Below are 27,960 nucleotides of genomic sequence, written 5' to 3'. Positions count from 1 at the left end.
CCTCTATACTCATTAAAACGGTCTTGTCATGTCTCTTCTCACCTGGGAAGATTCGATAGACATTAATGAGATCCCACATCTGATAGTGGGCAACATATACAAGCCAGACTTGCTCAGCATGCATTGATTTAGCTCACTTTAACTTGCATTCACTTAGGCATGCCCATCAACATAGGTCTTATATTTTCTAGTATTGCCAATTGCACATGCTATCAAGGGATTCTTTCCTTTTTCTTTTTTTCTTTGCAGCACACACTGTAAAGGAAGCTGAAAACCTCATTGTGTCATACAACTAGAGCTGCCAGACTCAGCAAATTAAAATACAGGAAATAGAATTAATTCGAATTTCAGATAAACAATGAATAATTTCTTGGTATAAGCATGTCCCAAATAATATATTTCACTTGGAAACTCTCATGCAACATGATAATTTGAATTTGATAAAATATATTTAAGCTCTCTCTAATACCAAACAGTTAGCAGGTCAGCTTGATTTGATGGAAAGACTAGTGGAGAAGATGTGAAAAGATGGGCTTCTCAACTTCTATGCACTCCAGTATCCACACTTATAAAATGGAGAGAATGATACTTTTCCTGTCAATAGGGTTAAGAATCAATTAAGTGACCAGAAGTTAAATGATTCTAAAAACTAAATATAAGACAACCTTATCCAGGAGTCATTATTAATCTGTATGTTTTCAATAAAGGAAGTTGGCTTGTTACCTTTTCAAATAGAAATCAAAACTTATCTCTTTCAAAACAAAAATATCACATTCATTGCTCAAACTACTTCCGTCTGTTTCTACCCAAACCACTGCACTTAACTATTATTGCAAAGGTCACAAGTGACTTCTTAAATAAGCTAAGGAAATCCTAATCCTGTATTGTTCATTACTTAACTCTGTTCTTAGTTCACTGTACTTATTACAACATGTAATATTTGTTTTACACATTTATCCACCAGCACTTAATCTGCCTGGCATACCTTAGATCTTCAATAACTATGTTGAGTAAGTAAGTAAACAAAAGTCACGTATCAGTCCTCATCTAGTTTGTCCTCGTGGTAGACACTGATGGCCATGCAGATGCCTGTTCAATGAAGCAACTGTCACAGCTGCTAGGAGTGCGGTTAGCAGATAGCATTCAACTGTCAGCTATTGCCTCAGCTCCACGGAGCGACCTCACTCGAAGCCATGTCCCTTTGTAGGGCGGCCCATATTCCACCGGAAGTATAATGATCTGGCCTTTGGGCCCAACTCAGGACAGCTCTAAAGGACCATTCTAGCTCCAGAGCTCTTGGAGGTCAACCAAGCTTGCTGTTGGGCCTACATCCTGACTCCATTTCTCCCGATTATCCTCCTTCCAATCCTTGTCTTCCACAGATGTGGATCCCAAGGACTCCTGGATAAACATCCTGCACATCACACCTCTTCCCAGAATCTGCTTCCCAGGGAATTCAACCTGAGATATTCTCACAATTTTCAGAGAGTAAACTGCCTCTGAACCAACCTCCTCGCGGGGTATATTCCTTTGCGGGTCCTCTTCTCTCCTCCTACACACATTAAGATGCTAGACTGACCCAGAACCAGCCCTGCTCCTCTTTTTTCCCCACCACTCTATTTTAGTTTATTTCAACAATTTCTGTATTTCTTAATGTTAAAGGTTCCCACACTGATCTCTAATCCACACTGCTCTTCTGAGTTTCACATTTGTAAAACCAACAGTTCATCTGAATGGCATCCCCATTTGGTGCCACTGTTGGGAGGCAGGGACACCCTAGCTGCCTTTCAATCAATTCTTCCCATGCCGGCTACTGATCTTTTAAAAACATAAGTCAAACCACATTCTTCTTCTGCTTCAGGGATTTTCCATTATGTTTCTTGATAAAAATTCAAAACATTATCCATGATCTAGGAGTAGGATGAATGCTTTTCATAATAGTGAATATTCAATTTTCATATACAGTCATTCATAATTATTCAAACAGATGCTTTTGAGAGTGAAACAAAGTGCTATTAACATTTGCTTCAGGAAAAGAGACAACCAGAACTAACCCGGGCAATTGACGATGTATGTCCATTCTAGGTCCAAGTATTCACTGCACTGTTTTCAAACTTTCTTAAGTTACAGAATGACTACACATAGTTTTAATGTCCTAATGTTCACAGCCTTCATACTGATTTGTATCCCAAATGATGTCATGGTAAAAAATATAGCATTGACATTTTGAGTGTGAAACCCATTAAGATGTCTCATGGAGCTGTGGTATTTAACTAACCCGGGGCTCCATAGCCTTTGTGGCTTTTTGGCATCACCTATGGGACATTTTCAAAATGCATGCCTACAGGACATTTCCAGAACCACAAAATCAGAATGTTGGGAGTACCCCAGGCCTGCGTGTTTTGGAAAACCTTTCCAGGGTGAGAACCATTGCACTATTATCTGACAAGCTCTGTTCCCACCACTTTTGAAATTAAAGGGAAACATACACAAACATTGATTATGTACCCTTATCTGCAGTGAGACTATTAATAGGCTTAGCAGTATGGTTTACTCTTTGACCAATGCTTGGTTTTGCTTTAGAATACTACAGCAATGATAGAATTTTTTGAGGAGTAAAGATAGATAGAACATGATTGGAAAAGCCTGATTATGGCTGAGATGATGGGTCCATTACATGGTTGTTCATCCCTACTTTTGCATATGTTTGAAAATTTTGATAATAAAAAGCTTAAAAATAAGAGCCATTGATAAAACAAACAAATGAATAAATGACTGATAAACTGAAATCACTGGCATGCCCAGTTAATTGTAGTTCTTAAATAACTTTTAGACCTCCTCATGACACTAACCTTACTTCAGGATTTTATTATCTCTTGCCTGAAATCTGAGTTTACTTTTTAACTCACTTTGCTATCCCCTAATGGATATATTCATTCATTCATTCATTCTTCGAAATATATTTATCAAGCACATCTATTTGCAAGAACTAGGATATGTCAAGAAACTAGTGTGCTCTCACCTGCCAAAGCTGGTTTTGTAAGTCATAAATGTGGTCAGGCCATCCCCAGAAAAATAAGACAAAACTATCACTCAAGACAGGATTGCCACACTTTCTGTGTGAGATAATAAATATCTTAAGCTTTGTGGGCCGAAGGTCTCTGTTGCAACTACCCAATTCTCCCACTGTAGTGCAAACGCAGCCACAGACAATATATAAACAAGTGTGTGCAGATAGTTCTAATAAAACCATATTTACAAAAACAGTTGGCAGGGTAGATCTGATCCACTAGCATAGTCTGCCACCTGATCCAGATTAACAACAAATTCCTTAAAACAGTAATCCAAGGTTCTCAACAATTAAGTTCCTTTAAAATAGTAATCCAAGGTTCCACATGAATATGACCCCAAAAGGCCCTTATAGCCAATTTCCTGCCAGGACCTCATGCTCTGGAAGCTTCTCCCTATGTTTTGCATTGCCACAGACTTGGCAAACTTTTGGTTGAGCACTTATTAATATTTCAATACCTATAACAAGTAATATTCTCCACATGAAGCCTCTAGATTTCTATATTTACTCTGCATCTTGGCAGAGTTAACACCTCCCCCAAAATCTATATATATATAAAAGCCCAGCGACCGAATGGCGGAATGACCAGAACAACCAGTCGACCAGTTGCTATGATGCGGACTGAGCACCAGGGGGCATACGTCCATGCAGGAGCTTCCCTGGTAGGTGCGCTCCCACAGCGGGAGCAGCCACTAGGAAAGTAGGTCCACGGCCACTCCGCTGACCAGAATGAGCGGTGCTCCCACAGCAGGCTGATCCCCGCAGGCCACACACCACCACCAGTGCATGAATCTGTGCACCGGGCCTCTAGTCCTATCTAATAAAGAGGGAATATTCTAATTGACCCTCATGCTGTTGCAAAGATGGTGGCACCCACAGCCAACAAGGAGGGAATATGCTAATTGACTGCCCCACCCTAAAAGATGGCAGCACCCACAGCCAATAAGGAGGGAATATGCTAATTGATGTCCCGCCCTCAAAGATGGTGGCACCTACATCCATAAAATGGCAGTGCCCAGTCCCCTCAGCCAGGTTCAGGTAACCAGGGCTGGTTGAACCGAGGTTCAGGTAACCAGGGCTGGCTGAGGCTTGCACTGCCGGCATGGCAGCAGCAGAGGTGTGATGGGGGTGTTGCCTTCCCCTGATTGCCGGGTCGCCTCCCACCCCTGAAGGCTTCTGGACTGTGAGGGGGCAGGCCGGGCTGAGGGACCCTCCCTCAAGTGCATGAATTTTCATGCACCAGGCCTCTAGTCTTACCTTATAATAGAGAAATATGCAAATTGACCGCACCTTCGCTACGCCCAAGCCACGCCCACCAACCAAGCCATGCCCATCGACCACGTCCACCAGGAAACCGTTGCAGGAAAGCTGGGGTGCGGCGGAGCCCAAGGCCGGGAAAGCCGCCCGAGGCTTTCCCGGCCTTGGGCGCCAGCGGGGTGCTGGCAGGAGCGAGCCGACCTGGGGGATCGGCTCGCTCCTACGATCGGGTCGCAGGGACGCTGGGGTGCGGTGGAGCCCAAGGCCCGGAAAACCACCCGGGGCTTTCCGGGCCTTGGGCGCCAGCGGGGTGCCTGCTCCGATGGCAGGAGCGAGCCGACCTGGGGGGTCGGCTCGCTCCTGCGATCGGGTCGCAGGGACGCTGGGTGCAGCTGAGCCCAAGGCCACCGCCCAGGGCCAAGCCTGGACCCTGAAAGAAGGTAGAAGGCGGTGGCCACAGCCAAGGCCTGGGTCCCCGGTGCCGGCAGAAAACTGGTGCAGGCAGCCAGGTGAATGAAGGTCTATTGCACAAATCTTCGTGCAAACGGGCTACTAGTATACATATAAAATGCTATGAAGGTACTTATCAGATATTACAAATTCTCTTAGTTCTGTATCCCCACCATCACTGCCCTTGCTAACAGAAGGTCTGTTAAAGGCATTTCTGGACACTGCCACTTCAGCCTCTCAGAGTAGATATGTACTTCTTTTTAAATACAATAGTCCCCCTTTATCCATGGGGGATATTGTCCAAGACTGGATGCCCAAATCTCAGATAGTACCAAACCCTATATAGACTATGGTTTTTCCTATACATACATATCTATGATAAAGTTTAATTTATAAATTAGGCACCGTAAGAGATTAAAAATAACTAATAATAAGTAGAACAACTATAACAATATATTGTAATAAAAGTTATGTGAATGTGATCACTTGTTTCATGGGATCCTTTGCTGAAGTCTTATTGCAGGCTCAATGTTTTCTGGCACAACACACTCTGCCAACAATTGGAACCAGCTCTCTGTTCATGTCTCCCATCCATAAATTTAATGCCTTTTCCTTCTTATTTAAGCACCTATCACACACTGTGACCGTAACTTTTGCAGTCTGAGATGCGACAGCAAAACTAGCACAAATTTCTTTTTCCTTCTTCACAATTTCAAGGGGAAGATTCCTTCTTATAGTAGATCTTAGCAACTTCAGCATATGTTTTTTCCCCCCCTTTCCTTAGTGAGTTGATAACTTTCACCTTTTCACTTAAGGGAAGTCTTTGTGGCTCCTCTTTGGCATATCAAAGTTGCCAGCATCACTGTTCTTTTTATTTGGGGCCATTATTAAGTAAAATAAGGGTTACTTAAACATCAGCACCATGATCCTGCCACACAGTTCAACAGAGAGAGCTATTAAGTGAATAATGGGTGGGGTCCATACACAGTATGGATGCTATGGACAAAGGGATGCTTCACTTGAAACTTAGTATTTGAAACTTAATTCCAAATATTTATTTTTCTGGTTTAACCTATTGGTACTAAATAAGCCCTGCTGGACAGAGGGAGAGGGTGAGATTTCACCATGCTACTCAGATCAGTGCCCAATTTGAAAGTTATGAATCATTTACTGATGGTTTATTTCTGGAATTTTCCATTTAATATTGGAACATCAGGTAACAAACCTCACAAAGCATTAGATAAGGGGGGCCACTATACTGACAATATTAAAATTTATTTCTTTTTCTTACAGTCCAAAGCAATAAATATGCAGACATAGTACTTCATGGAAATTAATAGTATAGCTCATGTGCACTTTAACTATATGCTTTGTTCTAAAGTTATTCCTGTAATCCACATTTTTCTTTGCCAAGACCCTAATGAAGTTTCTGGCCATATTTTCTTCTCATGCACCGAAAACAGACCAGATAAAAGGGACAATTAGAGGTCAGGTCATTCATCCCTCTTCTCTTAGGAAGAAACATTCTTAACATACCAAAAAGAAGGAGGAATAATTCTATTTTAGAGACCTCAATGAAAATGATTTTACAACCTCCTCTGGTAACCTGTTCTAATGCTTAACAAATTTTGCTTTCAGAAAATAATCTTCATTAGTCCCTTATACTACAAAATAAGATGAAATTTTTCCTTGTCCTGTTCTCAAGGGAGATTTAAAACAGCATACATTACCTGTGTAAGAAACCTGAACATGTTTTAAAACTTAATGAAATTATCCCTAACCTATAGCCCTCATCCTTTTAGAGTTTTTACTTCTTGAAGCAATAATTCTGGTTTCAAACTGCAAAATGTTTGAAACTGAACTCTTAACTATGTATTTTTCTGGTTTAAATTACTGGTACTAAATAATTGCTTATACTGCTTTTCTTTCCCTTTTATACAACTAAGAATTATTCATCAAAATGTAAAGTTCTAATTATTACTTAAATGGAACTTAAAAATTAGAATTGAAAATTCGACTCCTATCCTTGGTTTAGCCCCTGAGCAATAATGTTCCCCGACAAAAGTTTTTTAAACTGGATCATACACAGAACATTCTTCAACTATCCATTTTTACACAGTAATATGTAATTGAAAATAAATTAACATAGTGTTATCTAAAGTGGGAGGTTTGAAAGCTCATTAAATTGTAATCATTCACCTTGAATAAGAAAAACACATAGCAGGTAATGGTGATAGTTTGCAGAATACTATTTCATTCAAATTCAAACCACTACAGTTCAATTTAATCAGAAGGCCTAAGGGATGACATGGAGGGAGGACATTATTATAGGTCTTATTCTTCATTTATTTTTTACTTTTCCAACCTAAAGATATTTTCACTTTAATAGAACATTCTTATTATCACGCAAGATGAAAATATCTACTATTATTTTATTGTACTATACTGTATAATAAAAATGTGAGAAAAATACACTGCTTAATATGATTTCGAAGTGTTTTAAGGTTAAAAAGTCATATGCCTAATATTGACGCTGAAAGTACAGATAAAACTTGCGAACCAAAAATCAATGGCCCATAAAATATATTTAGTAGACATACTGTATCAAAATGAAACATCTATAAGTATACATGTGAATAAAACTCTATTAAATAGAATAAAGAGATGATTATCTTAGAAGACTAGAAAATATCATGTATAGATCTGTGCCTCTCAGACTGGATATACTTCAGAATCAACTGGGGAGCTTTTAAAGTTATATTGATACCTGAACCCTGTCACCCAGAAATGTTGATTTGTCTGGGATGGGTCTTGGACATATGTTTAAAAGTTGGCTAAATCTAGGGATGTAAACTACTGATGGAGCTAGACAACAGAGAGTATTATATAAAAATGCAAAAAAAAAAAAAAAGAAAAGAAAAGGAAAAGGAAAGAAGGAGAACAAAATGGTTTTGTATTCAGCATGCACTGGAACTGGGAAGTTCAAGAAAGAGAAACCCACTCAATGCTCATGTAAAAATGGAAGTTTATTGGCAGGAAGGAGTACATGTGTTGATAGGGGTAAATGTGCTGAAAGAATAGACAGGCCCATCAGAAATGAAGTCATCAATAGCTAGCTTTTCTAACTCTCTTGGGAACCAAATGATTTATTTTTTCTATTCACTCCATTCTCCTTTCTAAGGTCTGGATCCTACTATTTTCCCACAACTTAACATTTTGTTTAATGCTTAGATTTTGTAACACTAGAGCGCTAGTGTTCACCATCAGCTGACTCAAGTTTTTGTCTAATTCTACATCCCAAGGAGAGCAAATCTGTCTGTCCTTGCTTCAATTAAGCATCCTCCTGATTTTGTGTGCATATATCCTGAGAGATATGCCCAAACAATTGCTGGATTCATCAGCACTATTCCTGATAGAATATGTGACCAATTTGACCATCTCGTATCTTTAAAAAAATGTTTTAATTGATTTTTAGAGAGAGAGGAAGACAGAAGGAGAGAGATATAGAAACATCAATGAGAGAGAACATCATTGATTGGCTGCCTCCTGCACTCCCCTACCAGGGATTGAACTGGAAACCCGAGCATCTGCCCCTGTAGCCAGGAACCGAACCAGTCACCTCTTAGTTCATGGGTCGATGTTCAACCACTGAGCAACACTGGCCTGGTCTATCTTGTATCTTTAATTTTTTCCTGAAAAAATATAGAGCGGCTTCCTGGTGTTTGGAAGCTTTAAGTTAAAACAGTAAAAATATCTTTAAGTAAAAACAATGCCTAAAGTTATAGCTAGGAAATAAGCAGTCATATTTTTTCACTATCCTTTCAGTATTCATCATATTCTTCCCAGAGTATCACAGGACACTGCTAGCTATATTGCCACATCTAGAACCTAAATGGCAACTTCTTCTCTCAAGTCTGTACTAAAATTCATATTTTTCTTTTACTCTTTTTAAGTTAGTAATATATGAGGGAGTCTAATGTTCCATTTTCAAGTCAGTTTGTAGCTAAATGCACAGTCATGATTCCTTGAAAACAGGGCATGGAATCTTTACCACCTCCATATTTCTTATATCCAGAACATGTAAGGGGAAAATTCTGAATAATGTTCAACAACTTGATATTAGTATTAATGTGCCAACTTGATTTCATTCATAATAAATAAATAGAATCACTCTGAATAAAAGTTAAGTGTAAAAAATCTATAGATCCTTAGTGAATAATTTTAAGTTAAGAGAAAAGATAACACATAAGCTGTACATTTAGAATGGTAAAAAACAAGATTAAACACTGGCTGTGCCGCAGAGTGTTTCTTTCTATGCCCTCCTTCAAAATCAAGCATGCCACACGTGCCCTCTAAAATTCTAATACTGTAAATCCGATGGGAGCAATCTGGGTGATTCTGATGTCTAGAGAGAACGGGGGATCCTGGAGCAAACAAAGCTGATGACTATTTCTGCAGGGAGAACGACAGCCCTTGTTCCATTTTACTGCTTTCTATCTAGCTGCTGCTTCTCCACTTTTCCTTAATCCAGTTCCTCCAAGCTGCATTTACTAGGTTATTCTTACCCAGGAGCCATAGGCCTTCCTTGTAAAGACAAATAAACTGAAAGCTCTCCTCACTTTGCCACTCCCAAAACATAATGCTAGTAATTTCTCCCACCTTCTCAAACTAGCAAATGTCCAGTGGCGCATTCACACATATAACATCTTGCTTTTGTGTGTCATTCCTAGAACTCTTTTTACAGAATGACAGAGCAGAGTCAGATAAAAATGAAGGAAGGAATACGGAAATGTGAGACATTTCTATTCTGGTCCTTACATTTTCCTTCTCGATGGCCTCCTACTCTTCTTGCTATGCTCTCCCTCATTCCAAAGAGCTTATTGCAAATATGGAAAATATGACGCCTCTTCATACCAACCTAGGCCTGTTATTCCAAGCTATGATCTGTAGTTGGGAATAGCTTGAGACAAATTCTCACAAGGATTTAAATGATAACTGTAACCTTTATGTCTCATTTCTCATTCCAGAGAGGGCTGGGTTTAATAATAAAATAATAGCATGTGCATAAAGTTTCAAAAATTTACTAAGTGCCTCCATAAACATCATTTTATTGTCCCCTGGTCCATTTTCAAATGATAAAATGAAACTACACAGAGGTTATGTGACTTACTTGTAAGTGAAAAACTCACTCGCCCCCCCAAATCCCTAGTGATTTTCTGTATTCTATACTATCTTAACCCAAATGTTCATGTGATGGAGGAATTTTAGTGCCAGTGTGTTATTCATAGAGGTAACTGGGAAGGGAATGAGTATGGACAACTTTTAATAAGCCTCAGTCCTTGGGTAAGTAATGTAAACTGCAACTGATTCCTTGGAAAATGTGAACAAGTAGCTCATTAGAAGGAGGGATAAATAGAATTAATAAGGGTTGCCTAGTATGGCACCTGAACAGGGCCCAGATGGTTGATTATATTTTCTCGTCTATTCTGGGGGTATAAAAGGAGAAATTATGCAAGTAAATATAGTACTGGAGAAAACCAACCTAGTGCAAATAACTTAATTTGAGGTTTACATTTTAACAGTGCTCAGCATGCAGTCATTTGCTGTTACTTACCAGACTGCAAATTTTAAGAGAGCTTCTTAATAACCCCTGTGATTGAACTGTTGTTCTGTCAGCTTTTATCGACACTCTTGCACCTAAGAATATACAGTATTTCTTCTGCATTAATTCCCTCTGTACTAGTATTTAATTAATTCATGGAGAATGAAGCCTCGTGTTCATTGGTTTGAAATGCATCAAGGAGATACATTAATCTATATTTAAATAGTATGTGTCCATGAACAGAAAATCTCTCCTGGCAAATTATGTCAACTCAACAGTTGCCCAAATCAGCATGTGATGGCTGCTCAGCTCACAGTGTCTGCTCAGTAACAGCTTAAACTACACCACACACCACATCATAGCGAGAGATTAGTGTTCATTTCAGGACCTGACTTCACTAAGTCATCTAAAAATAATTTTGTCTTTTCAGTTACTAAATGGTGTGTGTGTGTGTGTATAATATATATATATAAAGATACTATGCTTCTAGCTCAGTGGTTCTCCATAATATTGACCATTAGAATTGCCTGTGAAACTTTTAAAAATATCAGATGCCTAAAGATTAAATATTAATGGTTTTGGCATGGGATTTAGGCACTGTTTAAAAAAACAAAAACAAAACACAGATTAAGAAACATGTAATTTTATGTCAATTAGTAGAAATTATTTGAAGAAAAATTCTACATTGACGCTTGCTAAGCCTTGATTTCTCTTAATTATTAAAGATTAGTTTGCTATAAAAAGGAAATTCTAGTACTATTTTCTAAGGAACTCATCTCTTGACAGAAGACTGACACTAAATAAGTATTTAGTAAATATATATTTTTAAGTAACTACATACAAATCTTGGTTTAAATGTAGTATATATTAATGTTTAAGTTTCCTGATTTTATTATTTTATTTTACTCTGAAGCAATAAAAAGACTAGACTGGCAACATCTACTTTCTCTCATTTTGTTCAATCTGATGTTCTTTCTCAAGAAAAATTGCTTATCATAAAATATCAGAAATATTCATGAAAATGGTTAAAATAAAAGAAACCTTTTACTTTGCACAATAATTGATCTCATATTTCAGAAGAATTTGCTTCCACAATACACTCCCAGTGAAATAAATTAAGAGATCTTTCTAAGACTGTTCTGGTTTCAATTATTTACAAAGCCAAGAAATGGCATGCATATTACTGTTTTATTTCCTAGCATCTGAAATTATTATTTAGTCATGTAGAGAGAACAGTTTCATCATGTTTGTTTGTTTGTTTAAAACTCCTGGGGGAAAAAATGAACACTTCTGAAAGGCAGGGAAAGTGTATTTTTAAAGTATTTTGCCACTGCCCCTTTTATACCTTTAGGTATATACCTATCATAGACTAAGCATATATTACAAGGAAATAGGAAGGAGGAAAAGTCCCATCCTCCAGACAGTGATCTCTGGAATGTGTAGGGAAGTTCAATTCTTCTAATTCTGAGACAGCATTCCATGGTTTCCCTTGAAGCTGTAGAAGACTGAATGTAGCTGCAATTGATAATACAAGGAGTGGGGAAAAACAGCAGATTTACAAAGAAATGTAATGATGCCTCCAAATTTCAGGGGCATGCCCTAAGGAGATCTCAAGTCAAAATAAATGGTAGCTTACTATGACACTGTATGTGCTATACTTACTCAAAGACTACTATAAATGTGAAGTTGCTAGACCTTTGATTAAAAGTAATAAGCAATTGTATATATATTCAATAAGTTATTAATTCAAAACTCATATTTAATCTGTTACTTTTATTTGCAATGCATGTTGGAGCAATGGCCATGCTTCCAAGTTATATAGAACAACATTTTGTTTACAGATGACAATAAACATGCTAAAACTATGAAATTACAGAATGGTCCCAATCTCCCTAGACTCCAATCTCAGCTGCACACTCCCCTTACCCCTTATACTAGTAGGCAGCTTGTGACTTCTCTCATCTTGACTTCTTCCCGTATCAAAACAAAACAAAGTTCAATATCATTTGGTAAAATCTCAATCATAGTAGTGTTAACGCTTCTACATACTTTCATTTTTGCATTTTGTGGACAAAAGTGTTTACTCCTGCCCTAGCCAGTTTGGCTCAGCCGATAGAGTGTCGGTCAGCCTGTGGACTGAAGGGTCCCAGGTTCAATTCTGGTCAAGGGCACAGCATGTGCCAGGTTGCCAGCTCAATACCCAGTAGGGGGCGTGCAGTAGGCAGCCAATCAGTGACTCTCTCTCATCACTGATGTTTCTATCTCTCTTCCCTCTCCCTTCCTCTCTGATATAAAAAAAGATATGTTTTTTTTAAAAAAGGGTGTTTGCCTCCTGTGAAAAGAATTTCAGACAAAACTGAGTAGATGAAAATTTATCAAATTATGTATTTTAAGTATGTGCAATCTATTTTATAACAAAACTGCTTTAAACTCCTGAGTAAATGAAGATATTTTTATGATATGGAGATCCTTTTCCTTATGTGTAAAAATCACATGATGTCCTAACCTGATACTAAAGATCATCTACTTCTATTATTTTAGGGTTCTGACTTACACGATAACCTCTTCTCTCATCTTTCCCTTAACCCTAATAGATTGACTTTTATTCCCCAAAGGAATTCTAAAGGCTAGATTACAGACTGTATTCAGAACATACCCCTCTCTCCATTCTCTGTCTTCCCCAATGGCCTGCATCTCCCAAGGCCTGACCCATGACAGGCAGGCAATCCATGCAGCTAGTTAATTCTAAAACCCTCTGGTAACCAGGACAGAGAGAAGGTGGATATTCTCCTCAAATAATTCTCCAGTTAGGGTATGGGAAAGAAAGAGATTCTCTGAGCTGAAAGGATAGACACTGCACCAGTGGACAGAGGGCACTGGGCTTCTACGAGCTAGGGTTATGGAAACCACAGGTTTTGGAAGGCAGCCAGTGCCTTATGAATGAAGCCTCTTGAGTAGGACTGTGTGGGTTAGATCCAGGTTCTGCTTAGCTATACTCATGGGAAAGTTAGTCCCTCTCTATGTCTCATTCCTCCTTCTGTAAAATAAGGATAATAAAAATACCTTTCTCTATGTCTCATTCCTCCTTCTGTAAAATAAGGATAATAAAAATACCTTTCCTGGGTTGTTATAAGGGTTAAGTAAAATGATCTATGAAAAGCACTTAGCAAGAATTCAATACATGTAGGCCTTACTCTCTGAGGAGTTGGAATCAAAATTTGTTTTTTAATGCAGTACTTCTCAAACTTTAATGTGTATCTGAATTACCTGGGGATCTTGTTAAAATGCAGAATCAGATTCTGTAGATCTAATGGGTTTTAAGATTCTGCATTTCTAACAAGCTCCTACATGATGACAATATGGCTGGTCCCTGGACCACATCTTTAGTAGTAAGGTTTTAAGGCATGAAGGAGCAAACACTCAGTGCTGTGGGGAGAGTAGCACAAGATATTTGGGAAATCTAATTGTACCAACGTGGACCGATCATAGGCATTAGAAAAATAACAAAGGGAAAGACATGTCTGCTTAGCTCTACAAAAGCAATCCTAAATTATCATGTGATACAATATCAGTATATGCATTTTACTGCCAGATTTTTACCAGGATTTACTTTGTTTTAAGAGTAAATTCTATATATAACTGTCAATCTTAATATGGGAGTCTTAATCTGAGCATGCTTAGTGATTCTGGCATGATGATCTTGACATAAACATTTAACAGAAGGAACGTTAGCTAGTCATGCATTAATCCAATTCAATAAAACTCTATTAAAATTAGAATTATTTAAGTCAGGTAGACTATAATTAGCTAGGAACTGTGATAGGCCATTAACTTAGTTTTAAGCATGAGGGAATTGAAAGGCATGATATAGAGAAGAGATAAACAGTAAGCCAAAACAGTAAGCTGATCAGTAGATTAATCTATACTAATAAAAGAGTAATATGCTAATTAGATCGGGAGACTTTCAGGATGTCCTCCGGACAAAGCCATGGTGGCGGGGCTGAGGCAAAGGCGGTTAGGGGCAATCAGGCCAGGAGGGGAGGGCAGTTGGGGTGATCAGGCCAGCACGGGAGGCCAGTTGGGGGCGAGCAGGCTGGCAGAGAGGGGCAGTTGGGGGCGAGCAGGCCGGCAGGATGGGGGCAGTTGGGGGCGAGCAGGCAGGCAAGGGGGGGCAGTTGGGGGCAAGAAGGCGAGCAGGGGGGCTGTTGGGGATGAGCAGGCCAGCAGGCAGAGTGCTTAGGGATGATCAGGCAGGCAGGCGAGCGGTTAGGAGCCAGTTGTCCCAGGTTGCGAGCGGGATGTCTGACTGCCAGTTTAGGCCTGATCCCACAGAGATCGGGCCTAAACCTGCAGTCAGACATCCCCCAAGAGGTCCCAGATTGGAGAGGGTACAGGCCGGGCTGAGGGACACGAATTTCATGCACTGGGACACTAGTATCTATATAACTTAAAAAGAGAAAACAAAAAGAGAAAAGAAAGTACCATGTGCCCACACCTGCCGAGCCAGTCTGCACTCATCCTTATAATAACCTGCTTTTTCTTAAGTTGATCTGAAGGAATCTCCATTTCATGCAACCTCCCAAGCATGCCTATTCCTCCCTAGGCAACATCTCTATTAGATGACTATTGCCTTAAATTTCGACTCCCAGACACTCTGAAATAATTTCAAATGACTATAATTTTATCTCAAAATGGTCACGGGTATTTCTTCACTAGGATAAATTAGTGTTTGTTTGAAAAATGTTAATAATTCCCTGAATGAATATGAACTATGGCCATCTCAATGTCATGTTCTTCTGTTGTCTGTTTTTAAAATTTTGTAAACTAGCTCAGCTGGCAAGGCTCAGTGGTTGAGTGTCAACCTATGAACCAGGAGGTCAAAGTTTGATTCCAGGTCAAGGCACATTCCTGTGTTGCAGGCTCAATCCCCATTGTGGGGAATGGCAGGAGGCAGCTGATAAATGATTCTCTCTCATCATTGATATTTCTATCTCTCTCTCCCTCTCCCTTTCTCTCTGAAATAAATAAATAATCTATCTGTAAAAAAAAAAAAGTTTCTACAGTATAGAACGAAGGAATTAAAGTGTAGAATGAAAGGAGAATGAAAACAGCATTTTGATAGAACTAAGAGATAAAAACCCTGGAAAGGGCAAAATATTAACAACATAAAGACAGTTATGGGAACAATGTCATATCTGCCCACACTTACTAGTCTGAAAAGAGTAATCAACAGGCTCATCTCTCTTATGTAAGCTTCCACAAAATTATATCCAAATGAAAGAAAATATTTTATAAGGATATATAATTTTAAATTATTATTGTGGATTATCTATACTATGTTTCCCCAGCATTAACTCAAAATATCAAGCTGTTGAACATATATGCATAGCCCATGGACATAGACAGTAGTGTGGTGAAGGCCAGGGGAGGGCCGGGGCTGGGTGGAGGAGGGCAGGGAGGAGGGGGAGTTGGGGAATAAGGGACATCTGTAATACTATCAACAATAAAAAAAATACATATCAAGTTGTTTATGTGAAAGCAATAACATAACCCCAGAACATTAAGATTTGTCTGTGATGCTTAGGGTTCAGTCCTAGGCCCTCCTCTCTTTCCACCTATGATTTCCACCCCCTAAAGCTTTAAAGAATCTCTATATGCTCTGAAGAGCTAAATTTTTCTCCATAAAAGTTCTCTTTTGAGATCCCGATTGATAAAGCCAACTGCCTTGCTCTGCATAAATCTTATAGTCATCTTGCAATCATCATAAAACTCACTATGTCTGAAAGAACCCTGTCCCCCTCCCTCTCCCCACTGCCACCTGTTCATCCTCTAGTCATCCTTTAATCTGTAAATGACACCTCTATTCTCCTAGTGGTTAATGACCAGAAACCTAGGAATACTACTGTTGGATGCCCACTTCTTCCTCTCCCACACTGAATCCATAGCTAAATCCTGTGGGGTTTTCTCTTTAACATAGTTAACTTTTCCAGTTTTTTTTAATTACAAATTTTCAGGCATATACTATCAGATACTTTTACATCATTTATTTCAAAGATGGTGGTACCCTGTCCATTCCACCATTATTCCCATTTGAAACTCTTCTAGTTGAGTCTTTTGGTATTTACCTGCATTATTCTAAATAACTTACTTTTCTTTTCACATTAACTTTTAAAAAAAAATTAAATTGATTGGGGTTACATTTGCTAATGAGATTATATAGTTTTCAAGTGTACATTTCTATGATACATGATTTGTATATTGCATTGTGTGCTCACCACCCAAAGTCAAATCATCTTCTATCACCATATATCTGTGCCTCTTTATCCTCTACTACCCTCTCCATGCCCTTCCCTCTAACAATCATACTGTAGTCTGTGTCTATGAATTTTATTTTTCTTTTTTGTTTATTTATTGCTTTCAGTTTCATAGCTCCACAAAATGGATCAAAGGCCTAAATATAAGATAGGAAACAACACATTACATAGAAGTAAACATAGGTACTAAACTTATGGACTTTGGTCTTGGAGAATATATATGAACTAGAGACCCGGTGCATGAAATTCGTGCATGGGGGTGGGGAGGGGGGTGTCCCTCAGCCCAGCCTGCACCCTCTCCAATCTGGGACCCCTCAAGGGATGTCCGATTGCCCGTTTAGGCCTAATCCCAGTGGACATCCCTCTTACAATCCAGGACTGCTGGCTCCCAACTGCTCGCCTGCCTGCCTTCCTGATTTCCCCTAACCGTTTCTGCCTGCCAGCCTGATCACCCCCTAACCATTCCCATGCCAGCCTGATTGATGTCTAACTGCTCCCTTGCCAGCCTGTTTGCCCCCAACTTCCCTCCTCTGTCGGCCTGGTCACCCCTAACTGCCCTCCCCTGCAGGGTTGATCGCCTCCAACTGCCCTCCCTTGCAGGCCTGGTCCCTCCCAACTGCCTTCCCTTGCAGGCCTGGTCCCTCCCAACTGCCCTTCCCTGCTGGCCATCTTGTGGTGGCCATCTTGTGTCCACATGGGGGCAGGATCTTTGACTACATAGGGGCAGCTATCTTGATCTTGTGTGTTGGAGTGAAGGTCAATCTGCATATTACTCTTTTATTAGATAGGATAAAGGCCTGGTGCACAGGTGGGGACCAGCTGGTTTGCCCTAAAGGGTGTCCTGGATCAGGGTGGGGTTCCCTTGGGGTGTGGAGAGGCCTGGGCGAGGGGCCTGTGGTGGTCTGCAGGCCAGCCACACCCCAGGTGACCCAAGCAGAGGCCCTGGTATCTGGAATTTATTTACCTTCTACAATTGAAACTTTGTAGCTTGGAGCGGAGCCAAGCCTCCTGCTAGATCCGTGGCTGCCGCCATTTCTGTTTGGATTCGTTTACCTTCTATAATTGAAACTTTGTATCCTTGAGTGGAGGCCTGGGCCCACCAGAGTGTGTGGAAAGCTTGGCTTCCTCTGTTGCCGGGGAAACCCAAGCCTCCCTTCTGGTAGCCATCATGGTTGGGGTTAATTTGCATACTCGCCCTGATTGGCTGGTGGGTGTGGCTTGGCTGGTGGGCATGGCTTATGTAGCAGAGTGATGGTTAATTTGCATATTACTCTTTTATTAGAGAGGATTGGACCCCAAACGCAAAGGAAGTAAAGACAAAAATAAATGAATGGCACTATATCAAACTAAAAAAACTTCTGCACAGCAAAAGAAACTGACAACAAAACAAAAAGGACACCAACTGAATGGGAGAAGATATGTGCAAACAACAGCTTTGACAAGGGGTTAATGTCCAAAATATAAAATATATAAAAAACTCATTCAACTCAACACCAAACAAACAAGCCAATAAAAAATGAGCAGAGGACCTGAACAGACACTTTAATCCAGTGTTTAAAATACATATAGTATCTTCACCCTCAACTCTTAATTTTTCCAATAAAATACCTTTCAAAAATTATTTCCGAGAATAAATCTCCAGTCTTTTTTGTTGTTGTGGGAGAGGAATACCCCTACCATATGAGGTAGGAGAGAACATCCAGGGTTCTAAGGACCTTCAAACCACACTTCTGACCAATCCTCCTTATTTTACCTTCCAGCACCTGGCTTCCACTCCCTCTTCCAGAAGTAACTAATAGAGCTGATTCCTTCCTTCCTTCCTTCCTTCCTTCCTTCCTTCCTTCCTTCCTTCCTTTCCTTCCTTCCTTCCTGCCTGCCTGCCTTCCTTCCTTTCCTTCCTTCCATTCCTTTTTCCCTTCTTTCTTGTATAATTGACATACAATATTGTATTAGTTTTAGGTGTATAACATAGTGATCCTACCTTTATATACATTACTAAATGACCACCACAATAAGTAATTACCATCTGTCACCATACAAAGTTGATACAATATTATTGTCTATATTCCCCTTGCTGTACATTACATTCCCATGATTTGTTTTACATCTGGAAATTTGTACCTCTTGTTTGTACTATTTCACTCACTCTCCCAACCTCCCTCTCTCTGGCAATCATCAGTCTGTTCCCTGTGTCTATGAGTCTGGTTTTATTCTGTTTTGTTTGTTCAGCTTTTTGTTTCATTTTGTTGTTTAATTCCACATATAAGTGAAAACAAATGGTATTTGTCTTTCTCTATATGACTTCCTATACTTAGCACAGTATCTTTAAGGTCCATCTATGTTGTTGCAAATAGCAAGATTTCATTCATTTTTATGTCTGTGGAAGGATCATAAAATGATGTCCGCTACCTGGTACATGGAGGCACTTCAGGAATGCCATCACAATGTCAATAAGACAGAACTGCTGCTAAAGAATATTCTATATACAAAAATTTGAACAAGTCAGAAGATGGTATTTAAATATATGGGAGCATATGAAGTATAACTTCTCACTTATTTTCATTGTTTCATTTTTAATTTAAAAACACACACATTTTGTTCCTAATACAGGCTCAGCATTATAGCAGGAATAATGGGGAAAAAAAAACAGGATATGGCCCCTTCCTCAAGGACAAGAGTAACAAAAAGAAACATTTTTTAAAACCTTAGACCAAATATTATGCTAAGCACTTCATTTGCATTTACTCATTGAAAATTCCCAAAAGCCTTATGAGTCATATGGTAATAGTCATATTTCTTATTTCCATTTCATAGATGTGGAACTTGAAGTTAGTTAACTTATCTAAAGTCACCGCTAGTAAATAAAAGTTTTGGGATTTTAACCTAAGCTATTAATCTCTGTGATAAAAACATATGAAAAGCTAAATAAAATATTTTTTAAAACTTGAGCCATACTAGATAAGCTGAAATAAGATAGCATATGCCAAATTGAAAAGTAAATTGTGTTGACAAAAACCAAAATAGAAGTTCAGAAGAGGAACCTATTTCAGATCAAATTGATAAAGAATTTATCAGCAAAGTGAGGTTTGAGCCGTGTTTTGAACAGTGAAAAGAAAGTAATTATTTGGGTGGGGGGGAGTGCTAATCAATCTCAATGATTTCTCAGTGTCACTGCAAATGGCAAGATTTCATTCATTTTTATGTCTGTGGGTGGTTCATGAGATGATATCCAACTACCTGATAAGTGGGGGCACTTCAGGAATGTCATTACAGTGTCAGTAAGACAGAACTGCTGCTGAAGATGTTATTTACTTTTGGGGATCATGGTACCCTTTCAGAATCACATGAAAACTATGAGAACCTTCCTAGGTAAAAAGGCACATACTCCTACACCCAAAAATGTGAATACAATTTTAAATTGTACACCTAAGGACCTTTGGCCTGTAGAAGAAACTCAAGTATTAACAAAACACAAGAATCTTCATCACCTTGCCCTTCATCATGTTAGGGTCATTCCCTGTGAAGCTCCTCTCCTTCCCAACCAAACCCCCCAAACTTGTGTTCATTCCAGGGCTCTCCATGCTTCCTCCTGCTTCACAGCCTCTGTGCAAGCAGTTAGCATCCCTCCCCAGATGATCTGCCACGTGGCCATCTTAAGTCTTAGCCATCTTTCCAGATTAGTTCAAGATACTGGAAAGCCTCATATATGAAAAACAGTAAGCACCTGAGATGGGAAATCAAGACCAGGAGAAAATAGAGGCAAAGCAGTGAACAAAGAAAATATGAACATTTTACATCTTATTGTATAAAAACAAGAACAGGGAGCTATAGAAATGAATAATCATGAGAAAAATAACTCATAGAAACTAAAAATACTTAAGCAGAATTTTAAAAATTTCAATAGAATGGCTAGGAGAAGATATTAAGGAAATCTGACAGGAAAAACAAAAAGAATAAACAGTATAATAAAAAGATAAGCAATTTAGAAGATGCGCCCTAGAATAGCTGTCCCAACCTTTCGGACCTCACGGACCACCAGTGGTCCTCGGACCACTGGTTGGCGACTGCTGCCCTAGAACAAGGTAACAGGGAAGATAGAAGGCAAAATATATTAGAAAAATAATCAAAAGTTTTTCAGAAGTGAAGGATGAAATCCCAGATTCAAAGCAACACCATAACTCAGGAAAATCAATTTTAAAAGACCCACAGTAAAAGAATGTTCATCACCTCAATGAAGTTATAAACCAAGAAAAGGAATACAGGTGTTCCCCAAAAATGTATACACATTTTAATAGCTGTTTTCTATTACATTTGAAAATGAAATGTATTTCAACAAACACTGCCTTTATATTTATTCAATGTGTGTATACATTTTGGGGGGATACCCTGTATAAGAGATCCAGGGACTATGCGAGGCAGCACAAGAAAGCAGCAAAGGGAATTCCCAGGGTAATGATGAAAAGAAGTCCCTGGAGTAAAGCTGAGCAGCAGATGCAGGGAGCATCATCTACATTAGAACGGGAGGATGGAGGGTTCCAGAAAGAGTATCTTAAAAAAAAAGATGAAAGTGATTAATGAATTAATTTGTTTGGCCATACTGAGAGGATGTTTGTAACCCTGTTGAAGAGTTTGAAACAAGAATCAATTATAGGTACATAGAAAACTAAGCAAATGAAAAAATTATATATTACATGTCTCAGTGCTTATATTTCACATCTATACTAATAAAAGGGTAATATGCTAATTAGACCGAACATCTTCTGGACAACCTTCTGGATGTCCTTCCGGACAAAGCCATGGTGGCTGGGCTGAGGCAGAGGCGATTAGGGGCAATCAGGCCGGCAGGGGAGAGCAGTTAGGGGTGACCAGGCTGGCAGGGATGCAGTTAAGGGCATCATGCAGAGTGGTTAAGGGCGATTAGGCAGGCAGGCAAGTGAGTGGTTTGGAGTCAGTGGTCCCGAATTGTGAGAGGGATGTCCGACTGCAGGTTTAAACCGGCAGTTGGACATCCCCTGAAGGGTCCCAGATTGAAGAGGGTGCAGGCTGGGCTGAGGGACACCCCCCCGTGCACAAATTTCATGCACTGGGCCTCTATTTTATATAATACTAGAGGCCCGGTGCACAAATTCGTGCATGGGTGAGGTTCCTTGGCCTGGCCGGCAATCGGGGCCAATTGGGGCCAGCCGGCTGCGGGGGAAGGACCATGGGAGTTTGGCCAGCTCTGGTCGGGGCCTGCAGGGGGAGGGACTACGGGAGATTGGCCAGCCATGGGAGGTTGGCTGTGGGAACACACTGACCACCCAGCTGTCCAGGGGGAGGGACTGCAGGAGGTTGGCCAGCCATGGGAGGTTAGCTGTGGGAGTGCACTGACCACCAGGGGGCAGCTCCTGCATTGAGTGTCTGCCCCCTGGTGGTCAGTGCACATCATAGTGACCGGTCGACTGGTCGCTTAGGCTTTTATATATATATATATATAGATATATAGATAGATAGATAGATAGATAGATAGATAGATAGATAGATAGATAGACAGATATAGATAAATATGTCATCTTGATTTAATCAAAATATTATAATGACTATTTGAAGAGTAGGTGGCAGAGGGCAGCTATTTATGACATAAAATTTTATCTTCCATAATACCAAGTGGACAGATAAAGAAAGTAAGCTGAGAAATAGCAGTGTAAGCTTTTTATTTAAAAACATGGGTATAAGTGGTAGCAGAAGAGAAATGCAAATTTGGCAGTGGGGACCTCTAAAGGGTGGTACTGAGGAGCTGGGTGGTGCAAAATATTATTTGACTTTTTAAAATACATTAAAAGGTTTCCACTTCTGGGAAGTGGACTTACTTATCTCTTCCCTTCAGTAAGCACAACTAAAAACCCTGGGCATTACACCTATAAAAAACCTAAGAACTGACAGACAGGCTGGCTATGAACCTTAAGATCAACAGAAGGACAAAGTGGTGAGTTTCCTGGTTTCTTCTTGCCTCATATTTGGAAGTAAAAAAGGCATCAACTCAGAAATGACAACAGGCATAGGGAAAAAACACACACCAATAACAACAGTAATGAAAGCCTGCTCTCTCTAGCCAAAGGACATTAAAAAGGCAGCCTAGTCAGATGGAAAGTTTTTTAAAAATTACTTCCCTAATGCAGCCAAATACCACAGAAAAAATAACTGTGGCCTATCCCACCCATACGAACAAAGGCCAAGTGGGGACCTAGACCTCCACCCTTACAGGTTATAAGGAGATGCCACAAACACCACTAGGCACCGGGTTGAGCACTGAGGATATAAACTGAGTAAGGCACGGTATATGGCCATAAAGACTCCATAATTAATGGAAAATAATAAAACAAGTGAGGAGCTATTGTACAGTGTGATATGTGCTATGATAAATTTACATGAGGGATGTTTACATGAGGGATGCCTGCGTGATGAGATGAAGTGAGGAGAATGACGCAGGCATACGGATGTTGCCTTAGGCTACTATGAGAAATGCACTTGAACACAAACACTGTAATACCAGGATAGCCGATCTGATAACCCAGATGGCTACCAAGTGACTGATAGGTGGATATGCTAGACAAAGGGATGATTCAAGATGGGCAAGATTTCATCACACTAGTCAAAAGAGTTTCCCATTTAAAACTATGGACTGCTTATTTCTAAAAATTTCCACTTAATATTTTCAGACCATGGTTGACCGCAGATAACTGAAATGGAAAGCAAAACTGTGAATGAGGGGCGACTTCTATACAGACGTAGGTCTAAGACAGGGGTGGACAACTTTTTTTCTGCCAAGGGACCATTTGGATATTTATAACATCACTCACGGGCCATACAAAATTATCAACTTAAAAATTAGCCTACTATATTTGGTCAAACATTTAATTAATTCACCCCCAATGCCTTGGCAAAGCCAGACGAAAATGATTTCAAGGGCCTTATATGGCCTGCAGGCTGGATGTTCCCTACCCCTGGTCTAAGATAATAATTCCTTAAAAAATTGTTATTAAATAAATATAAAGTTTCTAAAATAGCATGAAATAAACAGAATTTATCTAAATCTGAAAATTCACAAATCACACATTTTCTCCCCTAAAATTCCAAATAATTTCAACCAAGCTAATATTAGGGAATTATTTAAAACAAATTTCAGGATACTTCCTATCTCTTGAATGCATACAGCCCTGACATAACTAATATTCACAATTATGACCTCAATATCTCTGCATCATGTGGTAACTGATAAGGAATATGAATGTGAGCATCTGAAAGGATCCAAATCACACAAAACCTGTCTAAAGTAGTTTTAAAAGAAGAAAAAAAACAACCAAAAACAAATCAGTTTTCCAGACAGAAACAAGTTCTTATTGTTTATTAAAGAAAACTTAAGTAAAATCAGAATAATTTTATGACTAAATGTATTGAGAACATGTGGTTGAAGATTTATATTGTATTTAAAGCGAATTTATTATAATACCTGTCAGAATATTCCACAAGTTTTCCTATTACATTATACAAACATAAGCTCACTTAAATGAAATCAATAGCAGAGCTCAAGTTTTTAAGCAGTATAATTTAACTAAACACTTCTAATCTATGCAAACAAGTTTTTCCAAAGGAGTATATTTCTTTCTAAACTATGCTATTTTGTTATAATCAATCCAGAGTAGTATCAATAAAAATGCAATAATAGGAGCTATCCTATATTTCATGTCAAAATATATTCTTACTGAGATTTTGCTTATTGCTCAAGAAGGCTAAAAAAGACAGAAAAGCATTTATAAAGAGCAATCAGTATTCAATTGTTCTAATAAAGAAGCTTTTTGAACATATCTTGGAGATGATGGTGATGGTCATAATGATGGTGAGGGTGACAACAATTTAATGACTTAGTCTAAGATGCTTTTACTGGGGAGAAAAAAATATCCCGATAAAATGTCATTAAAACTTATTTATGGATCATCATCCTAATTGTAAGTCCAGTGTGCTATTTTATAATTCTCTCTCTAAATGCAAAAATTACCTCTCTGAGAAAATACCAAAACCATTCATTTACTTATTTTTCCAACTACTCAACAATGGCTTGCAGCATGACAAATGTCATAGAAATGTACTTAAGACCCATCTGTACCATCAGAAGCTTCTACACACTCCTTCCATACAATTCCTAAGGCTAATCTTGGGTGGTTCAATCCTTAAGTAAGAGAAAGACTAGACTGAAAATATCTTTGCATCATATGGTAACTGATAGGAAATATAAATGAGCATATTAAAGGGTCCAAATCACACAAAACCTGTCTAAAGTAGTTTTAAAAGAAGAAAGCAAATATATGAAAAAAAAAATCAGTTTGCCAGACAGAAAATTCAATGTTTTTCACAAATGACAAAAGGTTAATCATGAAGTTTTCTATAATGTTGATTAAATCATACCTTAAGAGAGAAGGAAAGAAGAGATATACGTGCAACAAATTAGGTTATTCAAATTTTGTCAGAGATTTGAAAATTCAAGTAAAGCCTACACTGTACCAAAACTCTGAGCATTAGATAATGGTTGAGGACAAACACTCAATAATGATATAGCTAACAAAACAAAGTCCAACAACATTTTCCTCTAGTGAAATACAGCTAATAAGTTAGACCTTTTAGTTTCCTCTGTGAGATTTTCAGTTGTCAATTAAAAAGGATTAAAATGTAAAGGAATTTGGAGTTTCCCAAAGGATCAGACAGTGAGGAAAATAGAATGTAATAAAGAAAACAACTCTCCATTATGTCTCAAGAGCCAGAGAACAAAACACTTCAGGTTACCTCAATGTCACTTGTGAAAAAAAGAGTCCCTGAGCCAACCTTTCCAAGCAATGTTAAATAAATTAAGAAAAAAATCTATAACAAAGCCATATATTATGTGTTCTTCAGCCAATTTATTCAATTAACCCATATCTGCAGAGGGTCCACAGGGTATTATGTCACAAGAGAAATTCTAAAAGAAGATAAAAAACATTCTTTGACTTCCAGGCCTCTGTTAGTCAATGTCAGAAAAAGAAAAACAAAATCAATATAGTATAGGGAATCCATAGAAGTTATAGATTGGGAAAACATCAATATTACTGGTTTAAAAAAAAATACTGAGACTTTTTAAGCAATAGGAAGTAAATGTAGGCAGGGCAAAACAAAAGAGAAGAATCCAAGGATGTGATAAAGAACAGAGAGAGTAATTCAAAGTAAAAAGGCACAAGCTTTCCACATAGGCATCTATGTAGATAGCACCGCTGTAGCAATCAGAGGCAGAGGTGGGGACATGATGACTGGTAATAGCTGCAAAACGTCCAACTAAAAACTGAGCCACGAGGTTAAGGGACAGCAATAGCCATTATCCAATGGGAATGTTCACCAAAATTACAGATATATTAGAGATTTCATAAAGAGGTTTACTACTTACCCTATTTATATGGTTGTTCCTTAAAATAATCTGCAGTAGAGTTTTCTCAAATTCTTCCAACTTCTTGGAACACGTTTTAAGAATATGACTAGATAAGTTACAATCACTGAGCAGTCTAGCTAAAGTAGCAACAGCTTCTGTCCAAAAGCTTGAAAAAGGAAATTTTGGGTCACGGTAAAAAGTGATCAGGCCTTCTAGCAACTGGAAAACAGAATCAGATACCGTGGAAGAGGTGTTCTCAAAGTGGCTTAAGTCTGTCTTAAGACTCCCTGATTCTGTCCAGTTCTTCAGTTCAAGTAGATGTTGCAAAAACTGCATGTGAGAAGACAAAGGATTTTTTGAAGTCACACCGTGTTTCTTTGCAATTGGCAGTGGTGGAAAGAGTGTGGGGGTGCAGCTCTCCACAAAATCTTGAGACACCTCTGAAGGTTCAGTTCTCTGCTCATTTGATAAATCACACCCAGAATCTTCCAGCCCAGTTAATGTATTTTCAGAACTTCCAGGCTCCTGAGCCTGCAGCTGGGAAGGTGAGTCTCCTGTAATGGAAAGAAATTCAAGTGTAATCTTTCTGTAGCTAAAATATTTTCATATAAAAACTAGACATTGACTTTTCTAATTTAAAATGCTAAATGAAACACGTAGATATGCATTAAACATTTTAAAAGCAGTATTATAAAAACTGAATAGATGAAAAACTGAAAGAAATTGCTTAGGCTGACTGTGGAAAAGGTTTTTATCTTTACTGGTAGGAAGGTGATTCATCTATATCGCTATCTGTCATTCAACTGTGTGCCAGGCTTGAAAGATACTGAGGAGAAACCACAAAACCTGAAAGAGGTCGCCATCTGGTAGAGTCCAACAAGCAATAAGGTGTACCTAGAGAGAGATCTGCTCAGGGTACTATGCAAATAGAAGGACCCTGGTTAGCTTAGTTCATTCTGGAAGAGGTGATGGTGGAGCTAACTTATAAAACATAAATAGAAATTCAAAGCTAAAAATTAGGGGAATGGAGGAATACAGAGGACTCCATATACCCAAAGGGTAAGCACAAAAGCACAGGCCTAAGAAGAAAAAGAAAAGCATTGTGTATATAAGGGCCCATAGTAATTTGACATTCCTTTTACAAAAAAATAAATAAATTAGGAAGAGATTAAGATGGAGGTTAAGAGGCCAAGTGATAAAAGATCTTAAAAGATGTATTAAGGACCCCAGAATTTATAAGGGTAGAGTGAGTGTAATTCAAACTCTAATAATGTAAAATCACTTTGGAAAAAAATATATGCATACCCACACATGCACTTAAATATAAAAATAAACAATTTATATGTGTATGTGTACTTATTTATTATTATCTATCTATCTATCTTTAAAACTATGTCTACTAGTATAATCACTAGAATCTTCTCACATGGCTAGAGAAATACTGCAGTTAAGGTTTAACCTACTAACTGTAGGTCATTCTTTGATAGAGATGCCATCAGAAACATAAATAAGGTTGTTGTTGTTTGTCAATGATTATCACCAGTGATCACATCCATAGCAGCTTTGGTGAGTCAGGGTGGTAGAGAGAGTTCAGACTGCAACAGCCTGAAGAGTGGATGGGGAAGGTGTAAGGGAAGAATGGTAACACTTTTTAGGACTTGGATCCGGAAAGTATAAACTGGAGAATAACTGAAGGCAAATGTGGCATGACAAATTAGGAGAAACATGAGCAATTACAGACTAAGAACAGAGAAGCAAGTGTTGGAGATAGGAGAAAATACAAAAATGCCAGGTGAGGCATGGCCTGAGAGAAGGTAGGAGGCAGAGTCAAGGATGC

The 27,960-nt window shown here is 38.8% G+C and overlaps 1 protein-coding gene across 1 annotated transcript in view; it reads right to left on the bottom strand.

Annotated features, from left to right (window-relative positions):
* The window catches only part of MEI4 (meiotic double-stranded break formation protein 4), a 119,667-nt gene that overhangs the window by 64,291 nt on the left and 27,416 nt on the right, over positions 1–27,960 (bottom strand). The window contains exon 2 of the mRNA XM_054722458.1: positions 26,142–26,677. Within this exon, the coding sequence (XP_054578433.1) occupies positions 26,142–26,677 (536 nt within the window). The remainder of the gene's footprint in view (positions 1–26,141; positions 26,678–27,960) is intronic.

Source organism: Eptesicus fuscus, chromosome 10 (assembly GCF_027574615.1).
Source record: "Eptesicus fuscus isolate TK198812 chromosome 10, DD_ASM_mEF_20220401, whole genome shotgun sequence".
Lineage (NCBI taxonomy): Eukaryota > Metazoa > Chordata > Mammalia > Chiroptera > Vespertilionidae > Eptesicus > Eptesicus fuscus.
Note: the sequence above shows the minus strand (reverse complement) of the source record. Positions and strands in the feature narration are given on the sequence as shown.